General features: G+C 53.2%; 5 protein-coding genes across 5 annotated transcripts; all 5 read right to left on the reverse strand.

The window, feature by feature from the left end:
* Positions 1 to 1064: 1064 nt before the first annotated feature.
* BDV17DRAFT_252007 (carnitine O-acetyltransferase CAT2) lies at positions 1065 to 3767 on the reverse strand. The gene is made up of 4 exons (XM_073756483.1): positions 3477 to 3767; positions 3377 to 3422; positions 1635 to 3297; positions 1065 to 1576 (listed from the first exon to the last, which is right to left on the reverse strand). Exons 1-4 carry the CDS (start codon positions 3567 to 3569, stop codon positions 1444 to 1446), a joined length of 1935 nt encoding a protein of 644 aa, XP_073620287.1. The 5' UTR covers positions 3570 to 3767; the 3' UTR covers positions 1065 to 1443.
* A 488-nt stretch (positions 3768 to 4255) lies between these two features.
* BDV17DRAFT_252008 (uncharacterized protein) lies at positions 4256 to 7824 on the reverse strand. Its single transcript, XM_073756484.1, has 3 exons — positions 7534 to 7824; positions 5651 to 7352; positions 4256 to 5578 (listed from the first exon to the last, which is right to left on the reverse strand). The coding sequence occupies exons 1-3, from the start codon at positions 7601 to 7603 to the stop codon at positions 4567 to 4569; spliced, it is 2784 nt and encodes a 927-aa protein (XP_073620288.1). The 5' UTR covers positions 7604 to 7824; the 3' UTR covers positions 4256 to 4566.
* A 1323-nt stretch (positions 7825 to 9147) lies between these two features.
* BDV17DRAFT_287120 (uncharacterized protein) lies at positions 9148 to 10085 on the reverse strand (the record flags this gene model as incomplete). Its single annotated transcript, XM_073761092.1, has 2 exons — positions 9148 to 9802; positions 9856 to 10085. The coding sequence occupies 2 exons, from the start codon at positions 10083 to 10085 to the stop codon at positions 9148 to 9150; spliced, it is 885 nt and encodes a 294-aa protein (XP_073620289.1).
* Positions 10086 to 10603: 518 nt separating this feature from the next.
* On the reverse strand, positions 10604 to 12149 carry BDV17DRAFT_110237 (ankyrin repeat domain-containing protein). The gene has a single exon (XM_073753832.1). It carries the CDS (start codon positions 11918 to 11920, stop codon positions 10700 to 10702), a length of 1221 nt encoding a protein of 406 aa, XP_073620290.1. The 5' UTR covers positions 11921 to 12149; the 3' UTR covers positions 10604 to 10699.
* Positions 12150 to 13857: 1708 nt separating this feature from the next.
* BDV17DRAFT_279162 (CLN3-domain-containing protein) lies at positions 13858 to 20023 on the reverse strand (the record flags this gene model as incomplete). The annotated part of the gene is made up of 7 exons (XM_073759664.1): positions 13858 to 16168; positions 16225 to 16309; positions 17166 to 17584; positions 17655 to 18366; positions 18424 to 18553; positions 18900 to 19688; positions 19775 to 20023. 7 exons carry the CDS (start codon positions 20021 to 20023, stop codon positions 13858 to 13860), a joined length of 4695 nt encoding a protein of 1564 aa, XP_073620291.1.
* Positions 20024 to 20037: the final 14 nt, after the last annotated feature.

Consider the following 20037-nt stretch of genomic DNA (forward strand, 5'->3'; position numbering starts at 1 on the left):
TATACCCAGTATACTTAGGAGCACCAGTTCAGACAGGTCACCCCTCTACCCTCAAAATGACAATATCAAAAGACACCTCGTTACATCGATGGTGCTCAATCAGCCTGCATCTGCATCCTTTTACTGAGTCACTCAATACAAACTCTCGGTATCAATCTCAGAACAACAGCACCGCCACCGACCCTTCCCCTAGCATCCCATCGTAGGACAAACACGTGTACGTACGTACTCTACCACGCGAAACGAATCAAGGCGAAGCAAAGCCTATCTGGCGTTACCCCTTGCACCGTACAGATCTCTCACTGCAGTGGTGACTGTGACCCGTCCATGCTCAATGCTTGGTGCTTGGTGAGTTTGAATTAAGGTGGCGTAGCCCAACGCAAGGGGCAAACACCCGAATCAAGAGTCTGTCCAGTTCAAAGCCAAAGTCCAGATTTCAGCAGGATGGAGCATCTACTATCTATCTAGACTCGCGGCACCTTGGGCATTCGTTCCAGATGTGCTGGGGTCGAGGACCTCGAGATGTCACCCCGCTAGGTAGGTAGTAGTAGCTAGCCCCCGCCCATAATATGCGCATTGCCATCAGTACTAGTAGTCTAGATGTCACAATTGGTCCTGGACTCCTGGTCCGCAAAGTGCGATGCCTGGCCTGGAGTGCGAAAGCGAGACCCATACGTATTTATGTCAAGAAGACAAGACAACAGGCACACATGAAAGAGGAGCGGAGGTCGAGCCTCAGGCCCCATACTACTACCTGCAGGTGGTCGGTCCAGCTTCCGCTAGGTTGCCAATATAGATATATACTTGCCGATACCTTGAATGGCAGTTGGCCAGCCTTGAAATCGTGACTAGATGGAAGTAGGTAAGGCGTAGATAGAAGTGAGGTCTCAATCTGTTTATGGTCTCAAGGAACTGCCAGGACAATTGTCCAAGGTGCACTCAGATGAGTAAGTATATATATATATATATATATATAATCAATAAGTATCTGATGATCATAATTCGTTGCTTTCTCGAGGCGCGACGGCGGCCAATGGCTGTCTGGAGGGCAGGTACGGAGTACATAAAGGTCGAAGGGCTAGATAAGCTTCATTTGAGTCTGAAGATAGTATAAATAAGGTTGCGCAGATATATGAATCCTCAGAACTCTTACATGCAGCCCATCTCCTTACAAGGTTTCACAAGCTCTCTCATTGAGATAACACATAGCCGAATAAAGCGAAGATAAAAGTACACCAAGATGAGCTTGTAGTACCACAAAAGCATACATAAAATCATCTCGTAATAAAAAAACGAAAAACAGAAAAAGAACAAATAAATTGCACTCTATGCATGGTATAGCAACCGCTCTACGGGGCTTCCTTCTTACAACCAGCTAAAAGCGACGCAAGGCAGCAGCTAGACAAGAAAACAAGATAAACTTGGGTCCTCCAAAACAACGGCTTACAGCTTCGCCTTCTCCGCTTCAGCAGCGAGATCGGGCATGAGCATGTCGCGGATGTCGCCTGCCGCTTCGTTAAGGTAGTGGCTCATGCGCTCGGCGCCGATGCGCTTGCAGACGATGTTAAAGTTGAGGCTGGGATCTGTTAGTTTTGTGTTTGAGAGGATGATGAAAGGGGGAAGAGAGGAAGTACCTATTCTCATTAATCATGTACGCAATTCCAAATCCATCATCAATGACCTGACTCCATCCGTAGCCGTTGAAGAACTCCGAGCTCAGCTGGCTGGTAGACAGATACCAAGAGCCGCTGTAGGCGAAGGCCGGGTCGGAGTAGATGGATGGCAGAGGCTCGCCCTCTTGGAGGAGCTTCTTCAGACCGAAGAGGTGGCGATCGACGCCCTTGCCGTCGCTGGCTTCGGCGGTGTACTTGGAGTGGGCTGCGAGGGCGGTTCGGAAGAGACGGACGGCTTCCTCGCGGGGCACGGAGGCGTCGGTGATAGCCTTGCAGAATGCGACGCTGTCGTCGGAGACTGTACGGATGGTTTCTGTGCGGCCCTCGGCGAACTTGCGGGTTGATGCGGACTCGTAGGTAGGGCGGTTCTTGCCGTACATTTTGAAATAGGCGAGTTGGATGATCATTTGGACGTAGGCGTCGGGGCTGCACTTGAATTTCTTGATGAGGCCCTTGCCGTAGCCTTGGTAGGCTTGGACGCGGAGCTCGTGCGCTGCAATCTGCTGGCGGTGTTCCTTGGCTGCGACGTCGATAGCCTCGAGAGATTCCTCGTTCAGGTGGAAGTTGATGGGGCGGGGATCAGGGAGGTCTGAGCGGACGGGCTTGTCTGAGAGGTCGATCTTCTTGTTGAAAATGAGGGAGTTGAGGTGGTCGTTGAGACGGTGGGTTGGGCTGCCGTCCATCATGCTGTGCTCGCCCATGAAGCCGGCCGTGCCGTTCTCGTTGACGATGAACTGCAGGGGCTTGTCAAACCAGCGGTTGTGGCCGTCGCCATGCCAGTACTGCTCCGCACGCTCAGCCAGGGTAACAGGGCTCGCATCGTCCAAGCAGACAACGAAACCACTGGATTCAATGTCCCGCAGTGCTTGCGCGTTGCTCGGGTCGGCAGCTAGAAGCTTTTTGCGAGCAGCAGACCAGTGGTCACGGTTCGCGACAGTCAGCACACCAACAGGCGGGACCTTCTGCGCAATTTGGTAAATGCGGTTAAACTGCTGCTCCAGCTCCGACACATTCAACGGGCGACCATTGACAACCAGCGGCACCTTGAAGAACTGGTTTTTCCGCACCACCACAATATGCTGGTTCTCACTAGCCGGGTATTTCTGCGGGTAGTCTGCAGGATTAGCCGGAATCCGGCAGCAGTTAAACATATACTCGTACGAGCTCATCGCCTGCGGGATCTTGCGCAAGTACTCCGGCTCGATCGACCCATCATCAACCTGACGCTTGAACTCCAGCGCCGCACTCGTGATAGCCGCAGCGCGCTTCGCCGGGTCCCGACGCGCCCGGTCATCAATGTATGAGTAGAAGTACGAGACGTAGGGAATCACGGGGTCCCGGTAGCCGAGGTAAGCGGCGTGATTCCACCACTCGATCAGCCAGTTCTTGTGCTTGGGATCTGCAGCGCGTGCGAGGAGTCGCTCTTGCAGCTTGTGTCCTGAACCGCCGGGGCGAACAAACTCCTCCACGGCCTTCTTAGTGTTTTCGTACTCGGCCTCGGAGACCACCGCGTGGACGGACTTGAGGTACCGACGACCGGTTTCTTCTAGTGATGGGACTGGGAGACGAGGGAGGGAGTCTTCGAATCGGAGCATGTTGCCCTTGGAAATATCTTCTTTGTATCCTGCAGTAGGTTAGGAAATTTATTCAGAAATCCAACCCGCCACGTTCACTCGCAGCGATGCGGAGGCATGTGATCTTACCCTCGGGGACAGAGGAAGCCTTGCGCCGGGGAGCCATTGTTGAGGCCTAAGTCTGTTAACCAATTCTCTGAATTATTCTCTCAGAAGAACAAAGACCTACAACAGAAGACCTAGCAAGGAGGGAATTCGTAGGGGAGAGGCGGGGGCGGGCAAGAGTAGAAGAGAAACGGCTCCGGGCAGCCGCAGTGAACATCCCTCTCGTTGTGACGCGGTGACGGGGGAAAAAAGAGTAGTAGGTAGAGGAGTAGGAAGAGATCCGGTATATGAAGAAGAGTGAAGTAGAGAGACAGAGTGAGGAATCAACAGGAGTCAAGAGAGTAAGAGAGGAATAGACGAAGGGGAGAGAGAGAGCAGGAAGAGACAACGAACCTCGGCTGAATGGCTGTCTGGCCGGTGCGTACTTTACCGTATCAGCCTGTCACATTCCCTTACTTTACCCCCTTGGCTGTGCGTCACGGGAGCATCGGCTTTATAATACAATTACACCGCGGGGAGCCGAAGGACGCAACCAGCCAGTTGGGGCCTGTCAGCCTCGGTCCGATCACAGGATGGTACAGAGTGTTCTTACCAGGTGGAATACAGCTTGATTTTGCTACTTTGTTTGACAAGTTACTTATACTACCAAAAAATCTTTCTAGCATAGGACTCCATTCATCTGTCGTCTGTAAATACTCCAACTGAGAATGCGGGGAGAGCTCCAGATCAGATACGCAGTGATAACCCGGGGACCGAATCTACGAGTCCAGTCTTTGTCACAGCGGAACAGCATCACAGGGCGCATGAGACCGACATTATATCATCATCATTATCATTTAGACTAGAGTATTATTGCTGATACTGTCAGATTAAGCTTAGGCTTTCCCTTCACCCGCCACGTCCCGTTGATCCGATCTGCATGCACCGTCAACTGCTTCGACGAATCATCGCCCCTGCCCGCAATGCATCCATGGATGAGATCTCAGGCGCACTATAGAACTTCCTGGTCAATGTAGGTAAGAGATCGAGATTGATTATAGACAGAATAAAATAAGTATACTACTATAAAAACTGCTGTATAACAAGCCGCCTATAAACATAAACAACCATGAGCATCCATTCCACGCCTCGCTAGTACACAATCAAGTAAACACAACACGCAAGAGAAGGAAATTATACTAGAGGATTAACGTAAGTATCAATATCCCCCCGCCTCACGACACAGTCTGCATCGCAGACGCAGGCTGTTGATGGTCTTGGCTCTCCATGGCCTTCGGCTTCCGCCGTACAGGCTGGACCACCCCGCTGCGGAACTGCTCTATCTTAATCTCTCCAGGTCCTGTACAGATTCGACCAGTGTTCATGAGATTACGCAGCCGCTTTCGCCTGGCTTCACCGCCGCGCTCCTCCGCGCGACCGACTCCTTCGTCTACCCACTCAACTCGGTGGACCTTAAAGCTCATGCCATCATGATTCTGTTCCCAATTCCGCGACTTCAGGCCGAACAGCACGCTGGACTCGTATCGCTCGAGCTTAGGTAGGATGAGAAGAGTGATGTGGAGGTCTTTATTCGACGGTGGCGCAGGGGGAATCTTGGGTCGTTCTCCTTCGTCGATGCCCATATCCTTGGCCGTTTTGGGCGCGTGCTGGAAGGCATCTTTGATTTCTAGGTCTAGCATGTCGACATCCACGTCTTCACCCCACGCACCTCGAATGAAGCCCGAGTGAATGGCGGCTGCGACAGGGTCAGAGTCGTCAGTATAGATACCAGTGCCCCAAAGTGCGCGGCGGGCGCATATTTCTTCGCGGTGGCTGGTGTCGATTCGGAACCGAGGAACGCGAATGGTAAACGTGCAATTCTCCTTGCCATCGAAGCGAGGAAGAGGCAGAGGTGTGGTTGTGTAGCCGAACTTGGCACTCTCAAGCGTCGCCTTTGACGTCGGTGCGCCGATTCGCGGAGCGTACAACGTTGAACCAAGATGCTGACGAGGAAGATGGGAGACGCGGGAAAGAACGGGCTCAACTGTGACAACGGTCCGAGGTTCGCGCATGGGCGTGATGGCAGTTGGGTTCGAAGTCCGGGACACATGGTGATGGTGGTGATGATGGTGGTGGTGATGAGGATGCCCAGCTTCTGACCCAAGTCCATCATTCGAGGGTCGATGGAACATATTCATGCCTAGTGGTCTGTGAGAGCTTCCAAAGGGAGAGTGCTCCTCGTCGGGTCTGTGATGGTGATGGTGATGACTGTGAGCAATTAATATATCACCTAGACCTGCTGAAGGGTAGAAAACGTACTGATGGTGATGGTGGTGATGAGCACCGCGGCTTCGTCGACCACCACGCATAGATCCTCCTAACCGTACATCTACCCCATTCTCACCCTCCAAGCGATTCTCTTCCTCCGACTTTCTAGGGCGTTTCCCGTTCGCCGAGTTAGGCCGAACAATTCTACTTTCATCCATAGTTTCAGCGTTGGTAGATCGAGCCGTCAAACTATCACGCTTAAAAGGGCTTGAAGTCATTGGTGTCGAAGGTCCACTGCCTGTACTCGCAGTGGTAATGCCACCCACGCCACTTCCAATCCCTGCAAAAACGCGACCAAGTTCACTTTTGAGCCCCGGCTCGCCAACGGGAGGAGGAATTTGGGCCTGTGCACCCTGAACTGGTGTGGGTATCGGAGACACTCGGCCACGTCTCGAATCTAAACCGACACCCAACAGGCTTCGATGGTGCATCAACTCATCGCTGCCTTTGCGAGATTGATCATCCGGCGAAATATGTGCGAAAGAAGGCGATGGTCCAGAGGAGGCCCCGCCATATAAGCGAGATTCGCTGGGTCGCTTGTTCAAGAACGCTGGTTGATCGCGTGGGGAGGATGTCCTGTTACCTTGTTGAGTCTGAACTGAGAGTTGAGTCGGGCGAGCACCTCCGGGCTGAGAGCCCAAAGTCTTGGTATAATTTTGAATCGCGCCGAAGCCGAAGCTATAGGAGTTTGGTTCTGACGCCGACAACCGTTTCGATTCCGGTGAAGTCGGTTGTGAGCGGCCTAATTCCCAGGCCGACGAAGAGTTTTGCTGTCGGCCAGCTGTTGGATCGCGGTCCACGTAGAGTGAGCCAAACCTTGAAGATGGACCGCCCGCTTTAGTGTCCGGCTGATGTGACGTACCTCGTTCTTTCTCTCGACGGGCTTGCTCCTCGGACTGGCGATCGCCGTACAACCCCCCGAACCGGCCATGCTGAGAATCATGACCCAGATATGAAGGCGGTCGCGGATGTGATACCCCATATGAGCTCTCCCCAGGTACTGCCGCAGGTCGTGAAAGAGGGCTGTAGCCAGGCGGTCGAGGCCCAGGTTCGAGGTGTTGGGGCTGGCTGTTCGGCCGCGGCGGCCCACTAAAACTCAACCGACGCGACTCATTGTTATATGGAGGTTCGGCCGGAGAAACCTGCGGCGAAGGGTGCGCAGAGTTGGTTTTACTCGGATACTGCGAGGCAGATGACAAGCGAGAAGAAAGTCCGCCATACTTGGGTTGCTCCGCGCTAGTAGTTGGAGGGCCGCCTCCCGAACTCGATCGATAAGGTCTACTTCCCGGTTGAGTGTTCCTTGGAAAGGACTTTTCAGGTGTCTGCGATCGGCGAAAGAGGGGATAATCGTGCGGCGACGGTCTTGCTGGCGCAGTGGGAGGAGACATGGCACCCGGGGCCGATGGAGGCGGCGGCGCGCTGCCGAAGGGGCCGGAGGAAACAGGAAGACGCGAGAAAATGGACGAGCCTACATCCCGCGGTGGTCGGTCAGCGTCCGAGCCTAGCATGGACGATATCGACATGCTGCTCCCTGGACGATGATGAGCCGCGGTGTTGGGAGGCTCACGCGACAAAAATGGTGTGGAAAGAGAGGAGGGATTCCCCGATTGACCGCGCGACGGGTAATGTTGCGGTGGAGACGGGGGAGGCATCCGGCGAGAGCCTGACGCGGCGGAAGGTTGCTCTGGCTGGCCTAAGTGATGCATACGAGCGCAGACGTTAGCAAGTCAGATTCGGAATCAGAGTGGAAAAGCGGCAAGCTGAATGCGCGCAAAGGAATGTTCTGGGACGAGGTGTCTCGGTACCCGCGTCGGCTAATTTCGCTTCTCCTGGCAACAAGCAGAATCAGGAGAGAGCGCAAGCCTGATACTTACCAGGGAAGGCTGAGCCCCCGTTGCCCCAAGACCTCCGGCGGGAGTGGTCATGCGACTGGGGAGGGTTCATATCGCATGGATAAGCCCGGGGGAGAGCACGGTACAGGGAGAGAACAGCAAGGGGAAGCGCAGCGAGATGAAGGGGCGGGAGAGGGGAAACGGAACAAAATCACGAGTCGCGTAACGGTAGATGATAATAATACGCGAGAGAGATGGATTCAAGGCAGAATCAGATGAGAGACAGGGGCGGAGGAGGGCGTAGAGGAAGAGGCATTCCTTGCCCGTGATGATGGGACAGACAAGATGAACAACAAGCGCAACGGCAGATTCCCAGTGGGTTCGCTGGCGCCGCCGGCTGAGCCCCGTGACTGGCGCGCGCCATGATTGGCCGCCAAATGAAGCTGATGCCCTGACGAGCACTAGTCCTAGTTGGGTCTAGTGCTGGCGGCAGTCGATCATTGAGATCCATGCGTAACGTGACGGGGGACTGGGCAAAGTACAGACACCAGAAAGACAGGACAAACAGGGCAGAAACAAACAGAAACTGCACTCACCACCACCAACTCGATGCTCCCGGTCGCCGCAGTGACGGTGCACCTGGTTAGGCTTAAGCTCGACCGGCGAGCCGCCCTGGAAACCTTCATCTCTATGAGGTCTCTTCCGTGAACCATGGTTCGCTTGTGAGACGTGGTACACGTTGTCCCCCCTCCGAACTGACGCATACCCATGATCGCCCGGATATGTTGTGGACGCAGGGGTGTTATCTGGTCGGGGGTAGGTGTAGGCGGCTGACGGAGGTTCTGATCGTGGCATCTCGCGTTGCGGCTGTTCGAGATGATCGTGTGAGGGACGGAGCGGCCTGTGCGAATACGAGGGCGCTGAAGAAACTGGCGATAGCCCTGGAGGCGGCGTAGGCGGTTGAGGCGGCGGAGCACGAGCAGCGACGGCGACAGCGATAGAAGGAGCGGAATGAGGAGGAGCAGAGGGGAAGGACTGGGCAAGGCGAGGGTCGTGTGCTGGGGCCGATAGCGTATGCGGAGGATACGTCGAGGGCACGGGGAAGTATTTCTGGTAGTTCATCATGATGAAGGTGATACTAGGATATTATGTGTAATCGCCAGCAACCGAAGGACTCATAGGTGATAGAAAATGGGAGGAAAAAGATGCGACGTTGGAGCAAGAGAAGAGTTGCGAGCGCAAATTACGGTGAGAAATAACCGATGGTCAAGCAAGGAAAGGGAAAGAAAACCCTCCACGCGACAGATTCAGAGAGACTAGACTACGACTATACGCTGCAGCTGCGTTCTCCTAGAACTCGATTAAGGCGTCGGAGCAAAAATTGAATGCATGCAGCCAATGACAAGCAGCAGCCAACAGCTAGTTTTGCAGTGGCAGCGGGGAAAACGGTCGATCCGCGATTGCAATAAGGCATCGTTGGGCTCCGTCACAAAGCCACTCGCCGCTGATGTAGGACTGCAGTATGAGATGCAGTCAACGTGTCATGCCTGTATGGAGTATACTCTGAGTACATTGTAATAAAACTTTCCATGTAAAGTCAAATGGGTATATGGTATTAAAGTATGATACATCCGTCGTCGATCAGTTCGCCAAGATTCAAAACAATCCCTTCATAGCTCGTGCCAGATCGTCCACCAACGACTGTCGTTGACATCCCTTCCCTGAAACTACAACTGTGATCGGTCGCAATACAAGATCCTGCTCCAAATTCCGATATGATAGGTACCCATTCTCGTTCAATGTCCTTAGCTGTGCAACAAGCAACGGCCACGCCTTTCGCATCGGCGTTTGGACATCCAAGAATAGGGTAAATGTCTGCAGCGGATCTTCGTCAAATAGACCGATCAGTGGCGTATTGTTGATGTTGTCATGGTGTCCTTCTGGTGATTCGCTAACACCAGAGTTTCGGGCATACAGTTGGGCGTGCAGTGATTCAAGGTAGACGTTCTGAAGTGTGCGCTCGTCATCGAGACCCGAAGGAGAGGTTCCGATGAGTAGATCGCGGTCCCGCAGCCATATATCGGCTTTTACGCCGATGCACCCGGACGTAAGAGCGTACTCGAGGGCATCGTGAGTCGCTCCTTGCTTCTGTGACAAAGGGTCATAGACGCAAGTGGCCGCATGATCAAATGCCCGGTCGGTGGTTTCTGACGTCTGGATGAACCCAGGAAGCTCATTCAAGTTGGTATGGGCAGATTGAAGAAAATATGACACAATGTATGGCAACTGCACCAAGAGCTGAACTATCAAGCTAGATGATTGTCAGTGAGGATGAAAATCGCAGAAAGAACCTAATCCACTCACAAGATCATCATCACGAGACACAATAATGGAAGACCACGTTCCCTCCAACACCTCCTCACCACTGCAAGACATCTTGGTGCGAATAGCGTGACGTCTGGGTGACAATTCGCGTCAGTTGGATGAGAGCGAAGCGGATGGTCCTCAAGGAGGACCCAGGAGTACTTGTCATATTCCACCGTCTCGAGAGCCTGCTGAGTGCCACCGGCCTCTAGGTCTGATGCATTGGCCATATCTTTCTGCAACATAAGGCGCATGTACTCTGTAGGTCGACTGTGCAGTGTACCTCTTTGTCCGACGCGAGCGGAGACCTAGCGAGTGGCCGTGTAGCGGTGAGGCCTCAATTACTCAAGCAGGGGCGGGAACACAGCAGCTGAAGACGCGAGACTGCCAGGGCTCGGTGCAACATTGAGCTGGGGGCAGGGACATTTTAGAGCCGTCATTTCATATTAAACTGAGAGAGCGAGCGAGGATGACTCCATAGCACGCCATTGTTGGTTGAGATGGTTCATCTGGCTAGGGGCCGCTAGTCCCGCCGCCAAAAGTAACCTTCCTCCACCGCTGCTTGAACTTTGGAGCTCTTCTTCTGTTTCTTCAGGCTTCACCCCTTCCCCACCTCTACTATCAACTACAAAGCCCAGGTTCACAATAATCATACAATGCTACGAACCCACCTTCAACGCCCAATGTCGCGTGTTCTGTGGTCCACTCAACGGAGCCAAGACACCCGGTTCAACTTCAAGAGCTCTCAGACTTCGGCCGCCGGCCTCACATTTAGAGGCCAAGCCTATGCAGATCCGGCCGTGATCCACCTTCCAAGGCTGCTCTTTCCTTCTGTATCGCCGTTTCAAGGATATCGGTCACTACTCGCATACTCAAGCGCATCGAAAAAGTCCTCCTCGTCGCTGCTTGCTTCGCCAGGGTGTCCTCCAGTCGACTCCGTCTCTGTCAGGCTTCGAAGAAGGCACTCAAACGACGCAGCCGTGTCCGGGGGAACGCCCGATCGAGCTGCAAACAACTGTCGAGCAGTCATCGAACGATTTTCTTTGGCGTTCACATCGAGACGAGTCAATCGGGCCCTGGATAAAATCTCGAACGTCCGTCCGTCTCCTCTCATTGCGGCCACATGCAACAATGTCTGGTTCCTGCTTTTGTGGAGATAATCGACTCCCCACTCCAGCAGAAGCTTGAGGCAATCATGCGAGTTCTTGACGATGGCCTCGAAAAATGGCGTACTACCCTCTCGAACCTGGCGATGTGCGTTTGCACCGCGCTTTAAGAGATATTTGCAGGTACGGGCGCTGTCGAAGGCTATAGCTCGAGCCAATGGGGTCCTGCCGAATGTGTTTTCGGAATCTTCTAGGTTTGCTCCATTGGCGAGAAGCAGAGAAAGGAGGTCACCGCCAGCATTACTCTGTGCTGCATCATGTATTGGACGATGTCCGTACTTGCAACCGGCATTGACGTCTGCACCGAATGTGATCAGCTTCTCAGCGCAAGCCTCTGAATTGATGAGGCATGCCTCCCAAAGGGCTGTTCTGCCTCTTTTGTTGCGGATCCTAACATCCGCGCCAGCGGACAGAAGGACCGCGACTGCATTCGCATCGTTCTTAAGCGCTGCCCAGTGAAGAGGCGTCATTCCCATATCATCCTGTGCGTTCACATCAGCGCTGTATAGCCCGTCGTTCAAGGCGGCCTCAAGTCTCAAAGGCCGGGAGCCAACAATAATGCGATGGATATGCGTGAAGTTATACTCGTCTAGAAATATTGAAATCGGCAACGACTTTCTCATTTCATCCTCGTCCTTGCCTTGCGTTGATTCGAGCGGGTGCAAAACCCGCACGAACGCGTCGTACATCGCGGGCACCCCCCAGTGATCCTCCAAGGACGGATCAGCACCAGCAGAAAGGAGGACTTTTATAGTCTCCGCACTTTCCAACTGGAATGCGTAATGCAAAGAGGAGAAACCTTGACGGTGGGAGGCGTCCAGTACTGCGCCGGGGCGCCGTTGGAGCATCTGTTTCAGCTCTGGGAGTTTCCTCCCTCTCACGAAAGCAAATATACTCATGCTGTTACCCTCATCCGTGGCATTCGCTGTCGCTCCCAGACTTATACCGAGCGTGGGTACGCCATCGTCGAGCTGAGCGGATACAACGACAGATAGGCCCAGTGGTTTGGACGGAGTGTCACTTGGAGGAACTTTAGCCGCGCCTTTTGGCAGGAGTGAACATCACATTTTGGTCCCATCAGCTTCCACCCAAAGAAAATGACTGATACAGAACCCAAGATGCTTCGGAATGGAGCGACTCGGAAGTGGCCGCACTTTCTCCCAACATGACACCTACAGGGACAACGAGGACCGCATGAGTTGCCTGGGCCGTCGAATGGTCGTACAGTTGCCAACATCGTCTGGGGGGCAGGCTGGTCACTATGGTGAGATCGTTCCCAGGACCATTTCTGCAGCACATCTCGTGAGCCTTGCAAGGGCCGGTCTGCCGTTTCCCCCGATACGTCCTCTAAACTAGCCATGATGCTGGTCAACGACTGTCTGGTAACGTCCAACCAGCCTCTCTGCTCATTCCGATATGCCATATACAGGATTCAATTCGAAGGCCTTGAGACCTGCAACCGAATCAGCAACATATCACTGCACGTGAAACGAAGACTCACGCCGCATAAGCACTCAAAACCTCAACCGTGTCCAGCCTTAGGCTTTTCAACTCCTTCCGAAGCGACTCCACCTTTTTCGACTGCCTCATCCATTTCAAACTTTGTCGGCGTGAACTTTTCATCGCTGGCCCACTGAGCTCCAGGGCTTGGATCACCCTGCTTAACTTCATCAACAACGGCTCAGCCCTGCGCACCAAGCCCGTTATAACCGTGACGTAAAGGTTGTCTTCCACTTCTTCCTTTTCTTCAGTATAACAAGCCTGAAGCTGCAGCTCAGCAGCGAAGGCCCTTAGCCGAACTGTTGCACCATGCAAATGCTTGACGTCCTCAGCTAGGGCTGTGATCTGGGCCGGGGCATCTTTCTATTCTCGCACCAGCTTCGAGATGGTAAGAGAAGTACGGGCTAAGATGTCGATGCCTCCGGCTATGGCGAGAATGGTGGATGCTAGTTCGGCCATGGTTCTTGGGCTGCGGAGGGCTGTGTGGTACGTAGGTTACTGTAGAAAGTAGGTGCAACGTAATGTCTAAATAGTAATAAGGTGAGTAGCGGGCAGTAATAAATAGAGAAAATAACCTCGGAGTAAACACTAGATAAAAAGCTGAAATACAGCGAGAAGTACAACTGCAGCGGATATGCACGTACTTATGTCCTCCTGCCCGCATAACATAAGCTAAATGTACTAAGTATGTGCAAGCAGAAATATGTCTTACAAAACCCCCTACGTAGGCAAAGACACGCTACGGAGTATGCGTTGGCAAAAGCCCATCCCATCCAATGAACAATGCCATTGTCATGGAGGGCGATCCGCCCCAGCAGGGCGGGCTCGGGGTCTTGGAAGTTCAAACGCTGTCTACGGAGTACCTAGGTACCTCACCTGGCACCAACGGCGACCAACGGTATTCCGGGGCGATTCACTAGCGCGGGGCTTGAAGCGCCCAACCAAAGGGTAAAAACTAGAAACAGCCTTTTGTTGGAGGAGTGGGGGCAGTTTGGGCGCTGGGTATGCACGAGGTACGGAATCAAGTATTCTCATCTGAGGCGAGAGAAAAAGTAGCCTATCAGCTGGAGGTGTTCCCATTTGATTTCACCAGTCTTACCAATAACATGAAGAGGTGCGGTCGACTACGTATGCCAATGGCTTCCAAGGTTGTTGGAATTTAAACTAGTATTCATATTCATTCTATATGCCGTGTCGGGCTCCCACCTTACTTAGATTGACAGGCAACAGTCAGAGCACGACTCATCCGAGCGCTCACCTTCACAACTTTCGTCACCCCTACTAGCAAAATATATATATAGATAGATAGAGACAGAGAGAGGGTATACCAATCTCATCACGGTGTCCTCGCACCTTCCCCAACCCCATTCAAACCCCCCGCAAGGCCCGACATCCTCCTAACCAGAAGATCCTCCTCACTCGGCAGACTATAAAGGCTATGCTCTCTTTCCAGCTGGCGCATGGGGCTAGCAGGGTCCGACTCGGGGAGGATATTTATGTTTGTTGGGGCGAGGCGGCGGCGCTTGCCGAGGCCCAGGCCTGCTTGGAGCTGGACGCCTACTGTGTTTGCGCGGGTTGGGCGGGCTCGAGAGGGATGGGTATTGGTATTGGGATTTCTTGGTTCGGCGCCGAGACTGGGATTTGAGTCGTTAAGTTTGGTGGTGTTGGTGTTGGTATGATCTTGTGGGATATCGGGTTGGTTGATAGTGTTGATGTCGGTCTCGGTCTCGGGCTCAATTGCTGTACCATTTTGTACTGGCTGGCTAAGATTTGGTGGATTGGCGCGACGAACAGCGGGTGTCAAGGGCGTCATCTTCCCAATGCTCATCTCAAGCGGTTTGTCTTCGTCTGCGGAGGACTCGCCAGTAAAAGTGCGTTTGTGATTGCGCGCCGGAAGCTCGCTTTCAAAGTTGACCTTGGAGACACTCTCATGGGTGAGGGCACTATTGCTGAGACTTGAAGTTGAGCTTTTAATCTCGGCCATGCTGACAAGCGTTTGGATCCATGCCGCACACCGGTTAATGTGTTTCCAGCTATCTGGGAAGAAACCGGCCATCTGCATGAAACCGTGAGAGACCCCAGGGAGCAAAGAGACCTCGACGTGGTCCTTCTCGTTGAATAGTCTGTGGCTCTTCTCGAGGCCTAGGTCATGTCGTTCCTGGAATCGGCGCAGCTTGGCTTGTCTGAGTCGACCGGCGAAGATGACTGTGTCGTCGACTAGCGGGTCTCGCTCACCTGTGAGGATGTATGTCTTGGGAAATTGCGCGAGGAGAGCTTCGGGCGCGAGGACAGGAGACAGAAGGTAGTCTGTGTTGAAATCTGGGCGATTATGGGGCCCGATGTAGAGGATGATCATCGCGCGCATCATTTCTGGGGATAGGATCCTGTCGTTGACGTAGGAGATGACTGATGACACGGCAAGTCTTGTTTGGATTTTCTTCGGCTGATTGTTCGCAAAGTAAGCGGGCTGCGTCTCTTCCTCTTGGTTGTACTCGTCCACTGCTAGCTCCGGCGTCCCTTGTGCCAAAGCGCCAGCCTCAAGGTCTGGGCCCGAGAGATGGGGGCTGTGTTGTAGGTCATTACCAGAAGCGCCTGGGGTGGCGAACGGGGTTAGTCTTTGATAATCCATGTCCTTCCTTTGCACGACGCTCCGGTTGGTGCTCTTGTCCTGGATCAACCCCATCTGCTCTTCGGTCATCCAGCTCTCAATTTTCATATTCAGTGCTGGGTATGCGAGAACAAGCCCGTCTGGTTTTGGAAGTGAGGTTTGCCCTTGTCCCAAGGTCTGACCCCTCCTACCAGACTGGAGAACCATCAGGGTCGTGCCGACGGCAAGGTTGGCTCCAGCACTGTCACCCGAGAGAATAATGCGAGGCGGCGCATCTCCACTGAGCCCTAAGCAGCGACCGCGCGTAGCTATTATTGAATGATAAACATCGTAGCATTCGTTGAGGGCGTAAGGATACGGATATTCCGGCGCCTTTTTGTAGTTGAGACTTAGAATAGGGAGCTTGGTCTTTCCAGCCCAGGCTAGTAGTCGGTCCTCAGAGTGTCGCGGTGTCATGGAAACGAATCCACCTCCAGGAATATCTAGGATGATGCAAGTCTGGTCCCGCAATGCACTTAGAGGACCGTCGAAGTACAACCAAGCATTAGTGGGTTCCTTGTAGACTGACTGGCGCGGCCGAGGGATGCGTATAGCTCGAGGCGAGTATCTCGTCAGCCGTGGACGTACTAGTGCCTGCAGAGCCCATAGATACGGCGTTGTTCCTTTATTCCATGAAACACGCAGATGCTCCACTGTTAGGGTTGCCCGTACGCGGCGAACCTTATCGTCTGCCTGCTCAGCCGCAAATAGATAATATACTGTGCCAGCCAGAGACGCAATTTCTCGGAGCCACTTTGGGCGGACTTTCATGGCAGTCCAGTAGCCCGCGTCCAACGCCGTTGTAATCCATGTTGCGCGGAAGAAAGATCGAGAATAGAGGTTCGCCAGGGGTTCGGGGCACTCGAGGCCCACGATTTTGGCAAAGTTCCGACAAAGGTAGAGCCAAAGAAGAACAGCAACAGTGGTCTGCCAAACACTCAATTTCCGGGATAGGCGAGACGAAAAACGCCGGACGATAGGAGGGCCATGTTTGTCTCCCCTGAAAATGAGGCACTTAGAAGCTGTGACATGGAAGTATCAGTTCGCGCGACGTACCTGAAGAGATAAGACGACCAGAAGAGGAATACAACCAGCACCTGGACCTTTCGGAATTTTGTTGACGGCCTCCCCAGAACGTGGTCTGGATGATGATTAGCGTTACGCAGGGGCTCTCTCGGGATATTCGACATGCCTATCATTGCCACTAGCTAGGAGTATTTTGGCGAGCTGATTGTACGACACGGCAGTCTCGAGGATTTTAATATGAGAGATGTTGGATGAAGACGTCACACAGATCGTGGTAAACAGCTCCTTGCGGAGTCGGCGTAGGGCGAGTAGCAATGTATAAGATGAAGAGCAGCGGTCAATCCATCCTACAGAGTAGTATGCAAATACGCCGTCAGCCTGACAAAGAAGGACCCGAATGTGGGGAGAATGCAGGCTGAAGCCACTGTCAGGGATAGATGCACAAAGCTTATCAAGGATAGAGGCATTGAAGAGTCAAGGCACTCTTCAGCAGAGTATAAAGGCCATCATTGCCCCAGACACACATCATCATCTCCAGAGTTGATAATCATGCATGTGAAGGCCCCACCAGCCCACTCATTTGGAGTCACGGCCAATGACCATACAGGAGGCGGCTTTCAGGTCGGTTCTGGAGTCATGGTGGGTATTATTGGTGCCAGAGAATGCAGTGGGATGGTCAGCGACGGCTTCCCAGAGCGTTCCTCGATCACATGCAAAAGGCCCGGTCCTGTGGCGCCGATTGTCAGCTGAACTCTACTGTCATTCTACTCTCGTGCAGCCTCAAATATCAGGCTCGCAGAACGAAGTATCGCTGCAGTTTGCATATTCTTTATCAGCTGCATAGTCTTGCATATTCTATTTTCTAGCTGCGAGTATTCCAAATCACGTTCGTCGGCAAAAGTCCCGTCCATGCGACACCTGCCAATCGCAGAGCCACACTTCAAACACCATCCCCAGGAATCCTGCAATACAGATGCCTCCGGAGTCGCTGACCGTCGTAGCCCCGAGTGAGAATTCGCGATCCTCGCGAGGCACACGGTCGCCGATTTCCGCAAACGTGTTGACATACACTAGACCTCCCAGGAGACCCTCCCAGAACACCACGAGGAAGACAATATAAACATTCGGAATGAGGCCAAATAGTGCGTGCAGCGTCAACACTATCAGGTTGATGATCTGCAGGCACGATGGGAAGTAGAGGTCATGTATACGGAAGAAGGGGGTGGAAGAGCGAGAGATGAAGACGCCAACCTGGTATATCGCATTGTACGCGGGATAGAATGCCCGGAACTGCTCGAATGGGGTCTCTTCGAGCGGAAAGAGTAACGTCGGGGATACCCCTTGGTTGATGGTGTATTCCGCGATGTATACGAGGAGGAGCGGAAGCATGCTGGAAACCGTCAGTTTGTCCACAAACAGCCAAAGACGGGTAAGAGGGGGGGGGGGGAATGCAAACATACAAAGGGAAGAATAGCCCTTTCGCGCGCTGCAGGTTTGCCTTGAAACTCTGCCATCCACTGCGGCCAGTATGCGCTATCTTGAGGCTCCGTGCGGCATGGACAGACGAGCCAAGCAAGCCCTCTCTTTCTTCGTCACCATCGCCAGTAACACCAGCATCCGCACGCCCTTCCCCATCCCCGACTCCAATATGCCCGGATTGCAGCCGCGATCGGGGCAATATCAAGAAAAAGCTGACGGCCAAGACAGCCGGCAGGAAAGCGGACGTCAGTAAAGTTGTCTTCACCTTCAGCCCCAATGAAGTCGTCGCCAGTGCATAGGCACCAGCTCCAACAAGCCCAGCAGCTCCCGTTCCGCTTCCCCAAGCTGCCAGGCTAAACGGTCCATAGAAATGTGTCAACCCCACAAAACTGAGCTCTCCCAGCCCGCTAGACAGACTAGCCAAAATAATTCCCGCGAGTTTGGAGGATATCGTGCCGCCATCAACATATGCCGGGCTCAGCGCCACGACGAGCATGCCCAGGGCGGACAGAACGACGCATATCACGATTCGTGCGGAGTAAGGAACAGCGTGGATGAAGTAGGGAGCGACCAGTTTCGTTGTAAAGGAGGGGATAACATCGGCGAGGAGTACGACGCCCTTGGGGACATTGGGCCCGACTAAATCTAGCGCCGCCGACAAGATGATGACATAGAGCACGTTGTTTATCAGACCTTGTGACCACGGTTCAATTAGACAGAGCAAGAGATATCAACGAGGATGGCGCCTACCAAATAGCCAGAATGCCACGCAGACCTTAGGGTCAGCTCCTTGGAACAATGCGCCCAGTTGCGCACGGAAACGGGCCCATGAAGAAGACGGGGAGCCTGGGAGTGGTAGCATTCGTTCATCAGGCATTACCTGTCTTCAAAGCTGAACGGGGGTGTATTAGTAGACTACAGAGAGGCACTTTTGGGCAGCAGAGGTTAGTGCGGTTCAATGGTAGCAGATATTTTTGCAAATCATAGACAGATGTTGAAGGTGTTCTCCAAGAATAATAAGGTCGGAGTTGTTGGGTTGAGGTGGAAGAGTCGCGTGCCACCTTGCCGAAGCGGTGAGGACTGTATACTGTACTGCAGAGATAGGGCAACAATTAATTCATAAAACAGATAAGAAAAACCCGAGAATATTTATAGACAGAGACAATTTGTACAAGCAAGCTGACCAGCAATGCATAATGTATGGACTATGACTGAAGCCGTGCTACCGTCGCCTTTCCAGCCCTGCTTTCGTTAACCCGACCTATTTCACAACTGATCCAGGCTCCGATTCTCGACATCTCTTCCAAATCAATGCCGGTGTGCATCCCAAGTCCATGCACGGTATGAATAAGATCTTCAGTGGAAACATTGCCCGTCGCGCCCTTGGAGTAAGGGCAGCCACCAAGTCCGCCAACACTACTGTCAAAGATCCGAACCCCATGCTCTAAACCTACGATGGTGTTGACCAGCGCCTGGCCATAGGTGTCGTGAAAGTGGAGAGCCAGGTCAGTGTTGGCGATGCCAGCGGCCCTCAAAGTCTGGAGAAGCTCCATTGTGCGGGGCGCGGTACCCATTCCCGTGGTATCGGCTACCGATACTTCATCCGCACCCATCTCGAGCAGGGTCGCCGTAATATCAGCGACCTTGGACGGCGAAACGTCCGGCCCCTCGTATGGGCAGCCTAAAGCAACAGAGACGTATCCGCGAACCCGGATATCCTTTGTCTTGGCCAATGATACAATGGGGCGAATGCGATCTAGTGATTCCTGGATAGTGCAATTCGTGTTGGCCTTGGAGAAGGCTTCTGTAGCAGCAGCGAAGAGCGAGATTTCCGTTGTTGTCGGGGGCTTGGTCTCAGTCCCTTCTGTACTTGCCGGGACACCCGTCGAATCCATGACTTTGATTAGACCCTCTAGTCCCTTGACATTCGGGACAAGATAATTGTAGGCAATGGCGTTCTGAGATTGCGGCGGTGTTTGTAGAAGGTATTCGCATATTTTTGCAGTGCTCGCCATCTATGAAAGCTCAGCAGTCAGCATACTTCGAACGCTCATCCTCGCCGGCCATCTCGGATAACGGCGGTCCGCATGCGGAGACAGACCTGGGGCACCCATTTTGCAGGCACAAATGAACCCGCCTCAATTGTTGTGACTCCGGTCTTTGCAAGCTTCGATATTAGTTGAAGCTTCGTTTCGAGCGAAATAGACTTCTTCTCGTTCTGGAGCCCATCGCGAGGTCCTACTTCGACTATGCGGACATGGTCCGAAGTTAACCGCGCCTCTGTCGCAAAGCGCCTCGTTGGAAATCGAAGGGTGGATAAGAGACCTAGCCTGGGCCTGGGTTTGATCATTTTGAGAGTCCGAA

Source organism: Aspergillus undulatus (genome assembly GCF_047715775.1).
Source record: "Aspergillus undulatus strain CBS 261.88 unplaced genomic scaffold BDV17scaffold_3, whole genome shotgun sequence".
NCBI lineage: Eukaryota > Fungi > Ascomycota > Eurotiomycetes > Eurotiales > Aspergillaceae > Aspergillus > Aspergillus undulatus.

Coding starts and splice junctions, on each gene's coding strand:
- BDV17DRAFT_110237 (XM_073753832.1), bottom strand. CDS start 11,920: ATGAGTATATTTGCTTTCGTGAGAGGGAGGAAACTCCCAGAGCTGAAA.
- BDV17DRAFT_252008 (XM_073756484.1), bottom strand. CDS start 7,603: ATGAACCCTCCCCAGTCGCATGACCACTCCCGCCGGAGGTCTTGGGGC. Junction 7,353..7,533: donor CGGGGGCTCAGCCTTCCCTG/GTAAGTATCAGG, acceptor TGCATCACTTAG/GCCAGCCAGAGCAACCTTCC. Junction 5,579..5,650: donor CATCACCACCATCACCATCA/GTACGTTTTCTA, acceptor TCACCATCACAG/ACCCGACGAGGAGCACTCTC.
- BDV17DRAFT_252007 (XM_073756483.1), bottom strand. CDS start 3,569: ATGTTCACTGCGGCTGCCCGGAGCCGTTTCTCTTCTACTCTTGCCCGC. Junction 3,423..3,476: donor TCCTTGCTAGGTCTTCTGTT/GTAGGTCTTTGT, acceptor TAACAGACTTAG/GCCTCAACAATGGCTCCCCG. Junction 3,298..3,376: donor GGCTTCCTCTGTCCCCGAGG/GTAAGATCACAT, acceptor AACCTACTGCAG/GATACAAAGAAGATATTTCC.